This window comes from Nestor notabilis, unplaced genomic scaffold, assembly GCF_000696875.1.
Source record: "Nestor notabilis isolate BGI_N333 unplaced genomic scaffold, ASM69687v1 scaffold33448, whole genome shotgun sequence".
NCBI lineage: Eukaryota > Metazoa > Chordata > Aves > Psittaciformes > Psittacidae > Nestor > Nestor notabilis.
The window spans coordinates 1-16,968 of record NW_009939289.1 but is presented as its reverse complement, the minus strand read 5'-3'; the positions used below and the strand labels follow the sequence as shown (position 1 = coordinate 16,968).

General features: G+C 37.7%; 1 protein-coding gene across 1 annotated transcript in view; it reads right to left on the bottom strand.

The window, feature by feature from the left end:
* The window catches only part of VWA3A (von Willebrand factor A domain containing 3A), a 28,678-nt gene extending 12,340 nt beyond the window's left edge, over positions 1-16,338 (bottom strand). The window contains exons 1-20 of the mRNA XM_010019780.1: positions 16,274-16,338; positions 15,941-16,028; positions 15,171-15,295; positions 15,019-15,093; positions 13,689-13,743; positions 12,832-12,930; positions 11,832-11,938; positions 11,426-11,551; positions 10,022-10,130; positions 8,754-8,819; positions 8,163-8,288; positions 6,835-6,973; positions 6,642-6,745; positions 6,323-6,403; positions 5,053-5,147; positions 3,967-4,086; positions 3,025-3,099; positions 1,744-1,888; positions 598-796; positions 114-184 (exon numbers count right to left, since the gene is read on the bottom strand). Of these exons, the coding sequence (XP_010018082.1) occupies positions 114-184; positions 598-796; positions 1,744-1,888; positions 3,025-3,099; positions 3,967-4,086; positions 5,053-5,147; positions 6,323-6,403; positions 6,642-6,745; positions 6,835-6,973; positions 8,163-8,288; positions 8,754-8,819; positions 10,022-10,130; positions 11,426-11,551; positions 11,832-11,938; positions 12,832-12,930; positions 13,689-13,743; positions 15,019-15,093; positions 15,171-15,295; positions 15,941-16,028; positions 16,274-16,338 (2,070 nt within the window). The remainder of the gene's footprint in view (positions 1-113; positions 185-597; positions 797-1,743; positions 1,889-3,024; positions 3,100-3,966; positions 4,087-5,052; positions 5,148-6,322; positions 6,404-6,641; positions 6,746-6,834; positions 6,974-8,162; positions 8,289-8,753; positions 8,820-10,021; positions 10,131-11,425; positions 11,552-11,831; positions 11,939-12,831; positions 12,931-13,688; positions 13,744-15,018; positions 15,094-15,170; positions 15,296-15,940; positions 16,029-16,273) is intronic.
* Between the last annotated feature and the right edge of the window lie 630 nt (positions 16,339-16,968).

Genomic DNA, 16,968 nt, shown 5'->3' with positions numbered 1-16,968 from the left:
CATTTTACAAGGATTTTCATTTTGTCCAATCTTCTGCACTGTCAGCTGAACAAAAACGGTTGTATTTTTTTCTGAAGAAACACAAAACTTAAAAAGATACATATAATTCATACCTTTTGGGAGTACTTGTTTGCTTTTTCCATTTCAGACACAATAATAGTGATGTCATCACTTTCAAAAATACCTAATAATCAAATACATGCTAATCAGCTTTTTTAAAATATACAGCAATTTGTAAAGCTTGCCAAATTATCAACTGAAAGAATCAAAAAGCCTTTGTTTCCTGTAAGCCTTTGTTTTCCTTTTAGGTCCAGGCAGTCTGGACCTAACACATTAGCAACTACATTTTAAATGCACATCTTTAAAATACCTAACAGAATTCAAACAGGGGGGAAAAAAATCAAATTCATGCATTAAGGCTTTTTTATAATATTCTGCAATACAACTGAAAGCCCCAATCAAACTAGGACCTCTGGTTATATCTCAGTGCTAGCATAATACTATCACATTCTAAAAAAGTAAACTACTTGATGGGGGGGCACTAATAAATATTATTTAATGAAAAAGAAGTATGTGCTGACTTTCCTTTTCACATACCTTCTTCTCCAAACCAATGAAATCTCCCATAGGATCCCTGTACTATTTCTTTAAAAGCAATTGCAGTTTCAGTTGGGTTAGCATAGCGGGCTGGAACGATCCCATTAGAGTCAATCTCCTCCATTACACTGAACAGACAGACATGAAGCTGTAAATCAAAACCTCTGCAAACCTCAGCCACATATGCACTGATTGTGTGCTGGAACACAGAGGGGAGGGGAAAAAAAATTAACTTATCAGTAGTGACCCTCTGCCTCAGATGAGCTCCCACCTACTCCACTGAACTGATGTACAAACACTCGCAACCTGAGCAAGTCAGTCCAGGAACATACCCTGAGTAGCTGAATGCCTCCTCAATTCATGCATATACACCAAACCTGTGACTATTACTAGTGACAATGGCAACAGCATTACTGCAGCCAAGAAGTGAGATGGGGTAACTATGGAAATCAAAGACATAGGCCATGGACTTCAAGATAGCCATGCACTGAAGCAAAGAAATAGGGACAGAACTACCCATTTGGCTTTTTGTATGCATCCTTTGTTTTCTTATTATTCACAAAGGCTTTTAATGATTTCTTAGGTTTGCCCAGAATTTCCAGAAGTTTGGTAAGAAAAGCAAGAGACACCCTACTGTGCATGCATGGTTACTGCAGTTGGGTTACCATAGGTTCAGAAACTCTAAGCTCTGCACATGACTTAGTCGCAGAGCACATGCACTACAAACATATATCCAAGCAATGGATTACAGTTACTACACTATGGATTTCCACAGTAAAACTATTTGTGGCTTTGTTTCCATGAGCTATAAGAAATAATATCATACAAAAAAAATCAGAGTTGGTTTGTTCAAGCTCAGAAATTTGTAGTGAAATGATGGCCAGAGCTGGAGTGGGAAGGGAATCCTAGAAACACTTCCTGAATTTTCTGTGATTCACACATTATTAATAATTGCTATAATTCACAATTGCTACCCCCAACACTCAATGAGCAACTGCAGAAATGGAAGTTTAAGATCCTCACAGTTGTGCTGGCTTAGATATGTAAAGAAGAAGTATTTGCCAACAAGCTATGATGACTAGAAAAGAAAAAGAAACAAAAAATGGGAACTTACAGAAAGGCTGCAAAACCTGCAATAATACTCACTGTTTCCTGATCAGGTATTCCAGTGGTCAGCAGGTAAAGTCCTTGTGATTTGTGTTTATCCTTGTCTTTGAAATCTATTTCCACAGCTCTCCTGAGTGCACTCATGAAATTTCTACTCCCTTTGCACTGCAGGCTTAACACCCACCTAAAAAAAAAGATGTTTACAGTTTGAAGAATGAAGCAACAAAACCTTTTGTTTCTGCTTAAAGCAATAAAGAGAATGGAAACTCTTAAATACCACTGCTCTGGAGTCTACAATTTTTGACAGACAGAGAGCAAAACCAGATTATATAATGACCAAAATTATTTGTTCTAGTTTCTGTACTGCCACGGACAACTAGATTTTAAGGTAAGATCTGGAGCATAGAGAGGGTAGAATTCTCTCTTATGTGGAAAAATTGTAATATAGCAGAACTAGAACTTACAGGAATAAAAATGAAATGACAGAAGTGTAATGAAACCACCAAGGGTGTGATTCCACAAAGAGAAACCCAGGATTTGTTTCCAGTGTATGTGAGGAAAAAACATAATTTAGCTTTCACATCCCAGTTCAATTTGAATCAGTTTTCAACTCATCATGTCACCTGTGCATTTCTCACACAGACACTTCCGTACATGTGTAAATATATATTCTGCATACATAAAAAATACAAAGTCACTGCAACACATTAAACTTTATATGCTGTTTTCACAACAATCCATCATGAACACATGAATCTGTATGAAGACAGGCTGAAAAAGTTGGGGCTGTTCGGCCTGGAGAAGAGAAGGCTGCGTGGAGACCTCATAGCAGCCTTCCAGTATCTGAAGGGGGCCTACAAGGATGCTGGGGAGGGACTCTTCATTAGGGACTGTAGTGGTAGGACAAGGGGTAATGGGTTTAAACTTAAACAGGGGAAGTTTAGATTAGATATAAGGAAGAAGTTCTTCACAGTGAGGGTGGTGAGACACTGGCACAGGTTGCCCAAGGAAGTTGTGAATGCTCCCTCCCTGGCAGTGTTCAAGGCCAGGTTGGACAGAGTCTTGGGGGACATGGTTTAGTGTGAGGTGTCCCTGCCCATGGCAGGGGGGTTGGAACTGCATGATCTTAAGGGCCTTTCCAACCCTAACTATTCTATAATTCTAACAATCAGTGTAGAACAATTCACAGCAATGTATCATTATAGTATATTAAACTTACTAGTTTTCTAAATTGTTCACAAATCTGTTTCTCGGTTCTACCTGTGTCAGTACCTATGATCGCTTCACATTCAGATGTATGGCAAAGTTATTTGATCCTACCTCCAAGCCTTTTGTAAGTTTTCTGGTTGGGAAGGAACCAGTTCCAGCTGCCAAGGCACAATATCACTCCCAAATCTTTCACAGCAATGGAAAATAACAGCAATTAATTTTCAGATTTTACTTTAGAACAAGCAAAAGGAAGAAATTCACCTTAAAAGAAAACTCTCATTTGGGGTATTACAGATGTAAAATTGCCTGTAAAATAGCTACTTTCTATTTCAAACCATTTAATTATGCACATTTATCCACCACTCAGGGGTTGTCAGATTTTCAAGGCAGTGGGCCAGACTACATCCTTCTTTCTGAACAGGACCCTAAATGAGCTGGTAAAAAGCTCAGCAGAAGGATTGTGACAAAAAAAACACTCCAATCTTCAGATGCTGCCTGTATGTCTTTTGAGGGGTAAGGGCTCTGTTCTCCCACCAGGTTTGGAACTCCATGAGCTGCTGTCTCTTGCTTTTACCTGCCAGTCATAAACCTGTCCAGCTGCTGTTCAGCAATTGTGCCATATGTTTCTGACTCCCAGTGTTGAGTACAGAATTTTAGTACTATTATATAATTAAAAAGTATGGGAGTTACTGTAAATGTAAAGGGCGTTCTCAGTTACACCACCTGAGACACCAATAGCCTCTTCCAGTAAAAACTTAACATATGAATTAATACTGCTATGAACAATCTAGCAGGAAGAGAATTTGTAACACATATGACACAATCAGTTCCAGTAAGCATCATCCAAAACCGTGATTTTTAATTACTAATCTGGTGTCTGTACATCTGATCCATGCACTTATCCAGTAACAACAAATTGGTGGTACTCTCCATCATAAAATGTTAAATACAATGAAAAAATCTAAAATATGTCCATTAGTAACTACAATCAGCACACTTCTTTCATTGCAATGTGCTACAATTATTTTAAAAGAACCTTAAAGAGTTGCTTACGCTATAATATTGAAGCAATCCTTGTTTGACATTTGTTCTTCAAGTAAAAGTCGCAAAGAATGTTGGATATGGATGATGTACATAGAGTTTGTCACTGATATATCAACAAGTATAACCACCCTAGATAAGAAATACATTATTCATCAAAGAAAAGCGACAAATCTTAATTGCACATTCTTATCTTCACTATACTCTAACTTGCCAGAGAAAGTATTTTCTAGCTGTTTATCAAAATGTATAAACACAATCTGAATTTAGAAAAAAATCTGCAAAACATAAGGTGAGGTTTAAAAAAAGTAGTAACAACAATGGAAAATTCTGAGGGTGCTGAGCCACTGGCACAGGTTCCCCAGAGAACCTGTGGCTGCCCCATCTCTGGCAGTGTTAAAGGCCAGGTTGGATGGGGCTTGGAGCAACCTGCTCTAGTGGAAAGTGCCCACGGCAGGGGACTGGAACTAGATGAGCTTTAAGGTACCTTCCAACCCAAACCATTGTATGGTTCTATGTTTCTCAAGCTACACAACAATCAGGGTGCCACCACATATAGTGCCATAATGGCTGTTGAACCCTAAACAGGTCCTCTTTCTTCTCTGTACTTGAATATCCAAAACATGCCTGAAAAGCATGGATGACTCTCATGGGTTCTTATGGGAAGACGAGCTTCAACCAACCACCTCCTTTGTGCAGAAAAATTCTAGACATAAATACTAAGAGCATGTGTGAAAGCTGACTGTAAACAACACCTCTGGCCATCAGGTTGTCTTCATGTTTGATTTATGATAGAACATTCCCCAAGGGCTTACTTGCCAGATAACTCAAATTTAGGAGTCTCATCCTGAGTCATGGAAATTGCCATTTTGTGTTGACCAATGATCACTGGATTCTTTACATTCACTGGATTATTAAAAAAGCTTAATATCAATATCTGTTTTCAAAAGTGGACTGCTTACACTAGTCATATCTGCAACCATTGTCTCTACTTCTTGACTGTTTTCTGCCCTGTGTTCCTTGGTGCTGACTTCCACAAAGTGCAAAGGCTGGCAAACTAGAACCATACGTGAAGAAAGAACTATCAAAGTACGATACCTCCTTTCACAAACACTTCCCCATATTCTTCTGCTAGCAACAGATAGCCAGTCAATTCGTTTCTCGTAGATTCTTACCATTTTAACAAGGAGTTTCTATGGATAAAATACAGAAAATTTAAGTTAAAAGTTCAAGTAAGTCTTTTATTGCCAAATGCAATGTGGCATGACATGTAACGTGTAACACGACAGCAGAGTAATGAAAAAATTAATGCATTTCATTCATTTTGACAGCAGCATTTCATTCTTTGTAAAGATAAAGAGAATACAGTCCATAAGAACAGACAATGATAAAAAAACAACTAAGGGTCTAAAGGTCTTTTTTACAAGCTTCTCATTTCTTAAATAGCATTTTTAGGCAGCGTTCATAACAAAACACATCATTTAAAATAAACACAGTATTTTCAAACACGTATCATTCTTTAACATAGTATCAATTTGAAGACATTAAGGCAATTTGTCCAAACTCTACAGAACATGACCTTTGCAAGCTTGTGTATGAAGGCAAATCAAGCTAGAAAAGGGACACTGAATTCAGAAATAAAGCTATAAGGTAGCATGCTTTTGGAGCACAAAACACACACATGTGATGGTGATCAAGGAGCCAGAAGCTGCTTCCATGTCAGCTAGTTAAACTTTACACTCTCCTTTTTGACCCAACTATAGAATTCTACAGATTTCTCACCCCTCCTCCATTTTAAAGAAGTATTTGCCCTGCCTGGAAACATTCACACAGCCCTCTGCCACAACTGCTACTGGAGCTTCACAGAAAAGCGAAAAAGAAAAAGAATGAATAGACCACTATATAAGACACCCTACCTGCAAATATCTCCAAGCACCTTCTACCCTTCTACTTCATTAAACCTGGTCCACCCTCTGATGACCTGCATTCTTACCAAGGAGGAAATCCTCAGGAATAGCTACTGCCTGCAAGAATTTCATCAGCCTTCATGATGTTATCTGTATATTTATGTATCTCTGCTTCTTCTACACTTAAAAGAGCAAATGAAGACCTCAATACCTCATACAGTTGAAACATCCTCCTGGTGCACCAGTAGTTTTAAGATTACGTGTTGTAGGAGCACTGTCGAGGCTAAAATGCTACTCTTGGTAAAAAAAAATAACTTCAGAGTGAATTACTCCTCATGTGACCATTTCGCAATCACATAGAACTTCTTAGATTTGGATCTCATCATTTCATAGTGGACACAACTAGCTAGATGATTATCTAGCCTTTCCAAGGCCGTATCATATCACTAAAGACAACTCACCTGATAGTTGTACAACACCGGCAGGTCAACATGGATATTTTTCACAGTTCCATCATACCATTCAAACTGCATCATTGCTTTCTAGAAGGATAAATAATACAGTTATATGTTTACAGAAGCCTATATAAGCTACAGTAACATGGAATTCCTTCCTGAATCATTCTTAAGAATAACTCAAGTATTTGATCTGAATCAGTGACTCAAATTTCAATTAAAACCTGTAGAATTTCACTAAAGTACTGATTTTAAATAGAGAAATGTACAAATTGAAAGAAAAAAGGAAGAAAAAAGAAAATCAGAAAAAGTCCTCATTACCTACCTCATGTAGAGTTGATGATACTGTTTTTTTAAGAATAGGTACAAATTCTTCCACAGGAGAGAAAGCACTGGGAGCCAGAACTTGATAAAGGTTTAACTTTTTAGCTATAGCAAGAAACAAAGAAATGAAATAGAACACATGCTCTGCCTTGTATTCATGTGTCATACCTGTTAAGCTTTTCTTTCTGTGCTACCTTTCAATCCATATGTCTTCAACCATTCTTTTGAGGTTTTGGCCAGGGCACATGGTGTTTGAATAACCAATGGTCCTTCATGCTTTGGAGGCTTTGGGAAGAAGTTAGAAGGTGCTGTACTTGCAAATCCTATGGAAACCTAAATTGGATTTTAAGAAAAACTCTTGCAACTTTTAGCATATATATATATATGTATTTTTTTTTTACCCATAATCCAAAATATCCACTTTTACTTATGTTTTACTTATGTTCAAACTGTTGGGATTTCAATAAGCAATTTGAAAATAGCGATAATTGATCTTGCTAAAGATGGGTTTGGGGGACAATGTTCCATTAACTCCACTGTGCTTGCCACAATGCAAAAACCCACAGGAGAATGGAAAGATGATGGTTATACATACAGGAAATCATCTTTTCCAAGAAAAGTAACTAGGAAAAGGAGCAGTGCTGACAAATTTTTAGCTTTCACGTTTAGTGACTGTAGGCAAATTTAGCTACTTCCTAAGCTTCTAGGCCCCTAAAAAGTAGAGATGAGAGTAAGGCAAAAGAGAGATGCATATTTCCACATAAGACAAGGTGAAAGACAGCCATAAGTAAATAAACTCTCTACCAGATCAAAGCAGAACTAGAATTTCCAAATATCCCACAGAAAAAAAGAAAAATCACAGGAGATTCTTTTTCTTCCTCATACTTATTTCATCAAGAGTATTTAGAAGTAACATTATTGGAGAAAAAACAAACAAACAAAGAACCAACCCCTGGTATGTTGGTCAAATAAAGCATAAAACCAGAAACATTACCAAGACAACTGCTACAGAACAAATGGCCCCAAATCCTCATGATAAACTAGGACTAACAAAGAGACAGATGTGTAACAGGCAGACTGTAGCTTCCTAACTTCAATCCTAGTAATAGATCTAGGCAAGCCCTTATTATTTTGCAACTCAAGTAACTCTCCATCTTGATCATGGAGAAGTATCTTTTTACCAATTTAAAGGACTACTGAAACTTCATTTAAATGATCATACATACAGTTAGGCCAGTGGTTCTCTTAGACTTCCATCATGATCACGGCACAATGTTCTTGTCATCATATTTTTGTTGGTTTATAAAACTTGCTGCATTGCAGAGAAATGTCTCCTTTACTGGTTTTGGCCTTAATTCGCTCTTACAATGGATGGCCAATACATAGTATTCAAAGTTCACTTATCAAAGTACCTGATTAATTATATATATATATTTTTTTTTTCCATATAGTAAACACTAAAAACTTCTACCCTGATACTTCAACATATCTGAAGTACATCTGAAAATAACAAGATACATACATCTGCCATTCTACCAACAAGTGAGTCACCAATTCTTCTTTGGAAAGTCTCCTTGATGCTCCTGAGTAGGTCCTTAGCCTTCTGGGATTCCTGAAGTAGCAGTTGAAAGTCACTGCTATCAAAATTCTGTACATATGAAAACAAAGGGGAAAAATAAGTTAACTACTATTCAAACACCAATTAAATTCAGCTTTCTTACCTTGATGTACATACATCTATACAAGATTGCCTGGAATAAGAGAACTGAGTGTAAATGTATCTAATGCACCGCAGATAATTTAGTCATCATGTAATAAACAAGATATTATTTCATTATTTTGAATCAGTCTACAACAAGCCACTGCTTTCATCCTATTCATCAGCTTTAAGTCAGTGAACATCATCTGCAAAATTTATTGTGCTTTTAGGAAAGCATTTTCAGTTGCAAAAGGAATTAACCACAGGTTTATTGACCACATCCTTAGCACTACTATGATGGAGACTTTCAGCACCAGATCTTGCTATAAACTTCTACTCGGATGATAATTAATTTACCTTTCAAAGTGAAGAATCATCAGAGAAAAATGTGTTGCCTCTCTAGCTGTCACCTACCTCTGCCTTTGAAAAGTAGCAATGGTAACGGCCTCTTACAGCTTCTGCAAGGTTCTTTAGAACTGCCTACATATATAAATAGGAAGAAAAACAGTTACTTTGATTCAGTAGTCTCTTTTGATAATGTGGGTTGTTGGAATTCAATTCTCAATTAGAGACAGAGAAAGAAGCTTTGAGGTACATGTAATGAAAAAGCCAAAGTAATTATGTTTCCATTGTTTTCTTTCTTATTTTAATACAGCTTAAATATCAACTCAGTAAAGAATTTACAAAATAGGCAATAAGGGTCAAGTTTATTCACCTTGTGTTAAAATGCCAGTCACATTCCCTTCCTTGGAGGGCAGGCTCGTGCTACTCAGATCAAAGGCATATTACTGAAGTCTACAAGTACAAACGCTAGGTTATCCTTCCCCTGCCCATAATTACCTCTTAAATACCTTCCTGCTTTTTTCATCTCTCCCAGCTCCTTCTCTCATACTATCTACCACTGCAATCCCCTTCCTGCATCCAATCTTCTGCTCATTGAAGAACCTTCTGTTCATTGCAGGGGGGTTGGACTAGGTGACATTTGAAGGTCCATTCCAACCCAAACTATTCTAGGATTCTCTTCAAACCAGGATTTCAGTCATGTCCTCCCTACTACCAAAGTTACTACATGCCTTAGGGAAAAGCTTAAACAAGCAATCAACACCTAAATCCAAGTTCCTATGAAGAAGCTAATCAAAAGTATCTGCTTATCCTTCTGTCCTCCTCTTCCTTCAGGCAGTCACTGCCAACATCCCAAACCATTGCTCATATTCACCACTTTGAGTAAGTCTACTAGTCGGATGCTATTCTGTACCGAAATATTCACATCCAGAGACTGCCATGCTCATATGATCTCGCTCCCAAGTCCCTGCCTTTTTCCTATGATCCTTCTCCATACCCGCTTGTCCTTACTGCAATATTGGCTATCTTTCTGCTTTCACCTGCAAAAGAGCTCTCAGCCCCAGAGTCTTCTCTGTAAACACAGAGGATGATTATCCGGAAATAACTGCTTCCCTTCAGCTGCTAAGCCTGTCAACACCACTTGGTTGCCACTTCTGGCTTTAGTATGAACCAAGATAAATACTCCAAAACAGATTTTTTCATGTGTGCAAATACAATGCTAGATCAAGAACTCTTTAATGAGTAGGTTAGCTTCCCCACAAGTCTATGTGAGAAGACACAGCAGCTGAACAGGAGACAAATGACAGGACACTTAAAGAAGTACTAACACAATTACTTACAAGAGAAGCAGGACTGCTGCAATCATATGTAACAGCATGGATGTGCAGTTTTCTCCCCAGCATACACTGCTGAGCATAGTCAGACAGAATTTCCAAGGACTGATCAGGGCTGATATAAATAAATAAATAAGGGGCGGGGGAAATTAACAATGGCAGTGATCAAATGCAGGAAAAAGACCATACTGAAGACAGAGAAGAAAATGAATGGGAAACAAATAACAAATCATGTGAATGTAATCCAGTCATTTAGCACAGCTTGACCTCCTCTCCCTCTTTTAACCATTACTGAGGTACCACTACTACAGTTTTGGTTCTGTCCTGAAAACCTGAAGGGTAACAAAAGCACTAAGATTCTATTCTAGTTCACAATGGCTTGTGGATGAAATGTTCCAAGTTATTCATTGCTAGCCCTGGAAGCTAAAAATTGGGAATTGTGATTTTGCCCACTGTGACAAACTGGATAGAAAAGCTTTTAACTCAGATCTTCAACCTGGAAGGATGTCCATTGTCTTCATTAAGGAAAGTAAAACTTTGCTTTGTGTTTAGAACTCAGCCACCCTAAGTGACTAGTTAGGTGGCCAGTAAAATCCCTTCCTTCCAGCTACAGTTCTGCCAGGGACAGAAATTAATGAAGTTTTCACGTGCACATACTATAAACCTTTGCCTTCTGCTCAAAGCAGATCTAAGCAAAACTTGGAACCTTTCAATTGAAACCTGAGCATTCAGTAAATTAGTTGAAGTGTAATCTCAATCTCCCTAAATATCAATCTTGCCTAAAGTTACATCATCCCATTTTTGCATATTTAAAATAAATAATAAATTCAGAGTACAGTAACACTCCCAAAATCCTTACTGTAATCTTTTGCTTGTAATCCTGACTCCAGTACTGCAGATTTTTACAACAGTAGTACTGCAGAATTTAAATCCATAATTTATCTAATCTCAGCCTCTTTTCATATACTTAAATCAGACATTTTAAGTTTTCCATCAGCACCACTGAGATCACACAGAGAATGTGGTCTCACATTCAAAGCTATATTTGAATGCTTAATGCCATTTTACAGCAAAGTCTAGCTAATCATCTGATCTAACCCAGCAGTGTGGCCCCTTTAAGTGACATCCTTAATGGTGCTGAAGGACTTTCACTAATGTAAAATTAGAGCTAGCAGACTTCCAGTGGATTAGTGTGATAACTGATCTGCAAAGCAAAAATGTAGCTTTGTATCAGAAAAGAGATTTAGAACTAGTAAAAACTGGAAGAAATAAACAAGATCAGGGATATGAACTAAACATACATAAACCCTGGATGTTAAATTTTCTATTTATTTTTCTATCAGGTTCAGATTCTTGAGCCAGTTCTGTACCCAAGTTAAAACTGGTGGTTAGGACAGATAACAAATTTACCAGCTTCCTACAATAACAACCAGAGAATTGAGTTCTTTCATCATAAGGACGTGTTTTAAGCCTTTCAGCAAATTGCAGCCTCGACCAGGCTCCAGCTGTTGTATCCACTGTCTTGCTTCATGTAGCCTGGGGGGGTGAAACAGAAAAAGGACCATGTACACTTAACATGTAGGTGCTAAATAAGATAGATTATGAAGATTACTACAAACCACAGGAGCTGCTAAGATACTTTATGCATGAACAACCAGATTGAAATCACTGACTGCACTGAAGATTCATTACTTTTTTCCTTTCTTAAAAACCACTGCAGGCACAAGATGAAAAACACTATTATCTACAAGAGATTGCTCTAACTAAATGGAGACTCTGTTTGAAAAACCTTTATTTTGGAGAGAAACTTACTTACACATGAACATTGATGTTTTTTGGACTCTCCCACAGAGGTGACATTTCTGCACTGAATGAGAGGCAGTACAGTTGCTTCTTATAACACAGCTGTTCATCTATTAAGCACTAATAAATTAAGAAATGTTATTGCATTACTATCCATGTTGCTTCTAGTAGTGTTATTATGTAAAAGACTAAAACCAGTAATTTCCTAAAAATAGTTGACAGCAGTATTTTCAGGTACCACAGAGAAAGGCTTCCATTCAGAAGTCACACAGATTCAAATATCTGGTAATGAACAGAGAGACAAAACTTGCAAACCTCTGGTAATCCCAGCAATTTGTTAAATGGGACAAGAGGCAGGGAGTATTTGTTGAACTAGTATCAGGTTTTCTCTTCACCTGATGAGCACATGCAACAACATACTGATCTAGAATGGGCCTATTCACCCACAGAGTAATTACTAAAAACATTTAACACATATTCAAGGGTAGAGCTAAAAAATAGTTCAGGTATTAAGGCTGAGCAAACCAGACTATGAGAATTTTATAAAAATAGAAAGCACAATAAAGTACAAGCTTCTTTTCTGGAACTTGAGGAAGTTACTAACCTACCAAGGTTCTGACTGTAATTGTGGAGTGCGTCTTGTTGTGACAAGCACAAGGAGTAAGGAAACTATATTTGCTATAAACAACTTGGTTCCAGCTCTTACAGCTGTTTCTGTTAGGCAAGTTTACTCCATAGAGAATACTGTTACGAGGATTGAGAAACTTCCAAATACTAATAAGGAAAGTATTATTATTACAGTACATACTGGAGGAGTTTGGGTCTAGACATGAACAAAGACTACACTTTCAAAGACATTTAAAACATAACATACTACAACAGAGAAGTTTTATATATTGTATATTATGAATTTAAGCAGGTTTTTTTTTTTTCTACTTAGTTCCTGGCTTGTAGTTACACCAAGGCTTGCTTAATACATTATAATTGCCAAAGTCTGCTTTATTATGACTTACTAAAAGATCCTTCTGAAAATCCAGCAGTCTAGGTCCATAGCTTATATGAGACACATCAACCAAAAGTCCAACTTTGGTTCCTTTTATAAGGCCAAACACCTTAAAAGAGAAAAGTCATTGTAAATACTAAGATTATCTACCGCTTAATAATTTAACTGTTTATTCTGTACACCACCATTTTAAAATCAAATATTAGGTATTTATTTGCACGTTAAGTGCTTTAGCATAAAGATGACACAGTCGACACAGCCAAGGAAGAAGAATTAAAACTGGCTCCCAGTTTATCCTCACCAGTGAATCCCATTACTTCCTTGCCAAGCAACCTACTCATTACTTGAAAGGATAAAAAATAACCTTATCTACAGCATCTCCTTTAGGTTAAATCAAGCAGCTTTGTGGAAGCCAGATTTTGGAATGCTGCTTCTTTCCCTCTCCCCTTTGAGAAGGTGTCATATCCTTTTCCAATTCCTGAGCATTCGCCCTGCTAGGCACAGTAAGTGATTAACCAGCTGTGCAAGAGAGGGCACAATGGACAAGAGAGCTCCACTTCCCTCAGAGGTTAAGCTCAGCGTTGTCTACTCCAGTTTAAATGTCAGCGAGAGGTTTTGATGATTAAGACTGCTATGAGAAAGAAAAAGACTAAATCTAGAAACCTGAATACCACATACCAATGAAAAGATCAAGAAAAATAATCCATGGACAAGTTAAGTATCAGTGCATATGATGTGTAACTCAGAGTAGATAACAAAAATACACAAGTTATGGAAGCCACACTTCACTAATATTCAAAAAAATAATTTATTCTTTAATGCCATATACAGTTCCATTCTAAAAGCATACTGCAAAGTTAAAGTTACCTTTCTGCTGTCCTGCAACAGCCACTGAATTCGCTGCTGATAAAGTTCAATCACTCTGACAAAAGGCATAGCACACATTTAGCTAAGGCAATCTCTTGCATTGTGCATCAATCTTACAAGCAACTGTTTGTCTTCATCACATCCTTCTTCTCACAGATGCAAAATCTGTGAGAAGCAGTATTTAAAACTACTGTTTCCAGTGTTCTCATACAACTGGTGGTTGCAAGGTTAACCATTTAAATACTACTTCTCCTAAAGTTGGATTAAATATGTGGCTGTCTGAAAAAGCAGAACACTGGAACGTTTTCTAATCAGTTGCTGGCTTATTCTGTTCAGAGGTAGGACTGGGTTATTTACCATGTGTACGCATGAACAACAGAAGTTCAGGCAAAACTGAATTTAGTTCAGCACACACAAGTTATTGCCAGGAAATGTATTTAATACAACCTACACTATTGCTTAAGACATTCATGAAATATAATCTTATGATTGAAAGGCAGCACACTCACTGAAGTGCCAGACTAACTGCAGCGTAACTTTCAACAATTTCCATTTCAAAGTAAGTAAAACCTGAGGTAAAACAAAGTGCTAGCTTCCTCTAAAATTGTTTTGCTTCAACTGATTTTTAATACCACATGCATAGTTTTTACAATTTAAACAGAAAGTTTAAATCAACATTTTAAAGGGCAAAATGGTTTTGCTTTTTCAAAACACAAAAGCTACTTCTTTTTAAAACCAGATCTGCAGATAGTTTGCTTAGATGATTCAGGGCCCAAGTACTGAAGGCGGACCTTGGGAGTGAGGTATGCTGAAGTAGGGGCACTCCTACGAACAGTCATACAGGTATTGTGAAGACCAGCAAAAACATTATGATTATTCTACAGCTTATTCAACCTACTGATTACATGTTTTTCTCAATTTAAGTTTCCTTGATTTTATACATTTGAAATTCACTTAGAAAACTTTTAACTTCAGTTGTCCTGACTAGATCCATGACTTGAAACTAACACAAGTTACAGTAAACATAATCCACAAATACACAGTATCACCTGTGAAAACTCAATCATTCACTAGCCACCTTTCTAAAATGAGCTAACTGCTTCAGTTCAAAACCTGCCTGATTGGCACCTTCATTAAAATATAAAACCTCAGCTGTAGTGACACAGAATTATCACCTACCCTAAACCTCAGCAGAAAGGATTTAATACTGAGATACTCTGAAGTTCCCCCAGATAACCAATTAAGATTTAAGGCTTTTATTATGTAGTTATGAGTGAGGGGGGTACAGAATCAGATATACATCAAAATCATAAACAAGACGGATACTTACTCAGAAAGTCTGGACTCAAAATCAGTAACAGTCTCTCCTGTAAACTCTATCTCTTCAACACCATTTCTTGAATTCCTGGAACACTATGCATCATTAACATCAGAGGTGTACACAACAATGACAGACCAAAGAAAGGGCAGTGTTGTACTTACAAAATAATATTGCCTTCATCTACCAGGTGCTCTAATGTTAATTGCAAGGATTCTAAACTGTAGTTTCTTAGCCATTCTTCAGAGGTTTGCACATTTTCAGACTGTATTTTCTTCATTTGTACTCTCTATAGAGTAAGAAAAAATAAATGCAATACGAGAAATGAAATGTACCGTTCAAATGTGACAAAAATATACGTCCTAAGGAGAGCTGCTAGTAGGCACTGCATGTCCAAGAACAACACAATCTTAGGTATTGGCATACTCTTTTTGATGTGGGATGCAAAGGAAAAGAAGCGCTCAGTACACCCCCAGACTGTAAGCTATTAAGAGAGCTCAGTTTGGAGAAGACAGGAGGGAAGAAAAGAGGAGAGTTTAATAGAATAACTAAAAGAAATATCCCAGTGATTTACCAGAGAGCAAAATTAAGCATCTCCAAAACCTGCCTCACAAACTTCAAAGGCGTACATATTATCTTCTCCTTTTCTGAAGAAAAAGGCAGTATCAACAACTGATCTACCTTTACTGTTTTGCCTGACTTCACAGACTGATTCATCTCTGCAGAGAAACAACATGTAATTCCATGACTTCAGAGATTATATCTATCATCTGTGTGCATACGCAAATATATGTAAGGAAACATATTAGCTGCCTATCAACGCATTTATTCCTCACTCTGTATTTATAGAGGGTATGCGTTAGTTTTCTAGTTGCTCCATTTGGCAACAAAACTCTCCTACCAGCAGATCATGTGTCTTGCTGCTATGTATGACCAGCGATCCATTATCTGGTCCTGGACGTGACTTAGTAAAATCTTGGTGTGGTGGATGAACACCCTGCAGACTGCATTTCATGGTCAGCCTACAAAAAAAATGAATTTGAATTAATGTATTACTTCATTACCCATAATATTCCTGTATTGCCATAAAGTCTTTAGAAGTTTTTTTCTGCAGGAACTGTTTTATACTTTGACATGTATTTATACATTCAATTTGATACATGATAAATGTTTTGAAAGGACACAGTACATAGCTTATACAAACTACACTTATTTACTCTGTATTTATGCATGAAGTCCCAACAAGATTTTGTAATAGGATTCTCACCCAGCTTTTTCCAAAACCTGATCATTGTCCAGCAACTGTGCTATTTTCTTGATGTGTGTATCCATTATTCGAACAGACTTAGCCTTGTTAAAAAAAAAAAAAAAAAAAAAGAAAAATGTCAAACTATTAGAGTAAAACGTTTAAATCCTCAGGAGTATACACTATTAAGAGAGGTATTAATATTGCCAGCAACTTACATCATAATTACATCGCATGTGCAACAACACCAAATTAAACCACAGCTGCAAAGAGAAATTACAATTATCTATCTACAGGGAACACAAATAGGACCTAAAGAACTATTCTGCAAGAGCTATTTGCTAAGGGATTTTACGCAGTTAATTGTATGTATGCACAGCAGGCAGCAGACTAACTATACAGCTCAACTCGAAAGAGAAGATTAACCAGCGCAAACCCCAGAGCTCCGCGATGTGTGAGGGGCAGGCAGCCGGAGACAGCCGGGCTGTGGGACATCCGCGGGGATGGAGGCGTGTGGGTGAGCTGCCCTTCAGCTTTTGGCGCATTAAGACCAGAGCAAAAACGATGATAAAATCCCGCTTTTCACTTTCCTGGGCTCCGCTCCTCACACCGCCTGTGCCCTCCCGCTCACAGCGGGTGCCAGGGCAGCCCTCTCCCCACCTCACGGGGGAAGCGCCGCTCAGCTCCACCGGCGCCGCCCCGCCCCATCCCCAGGG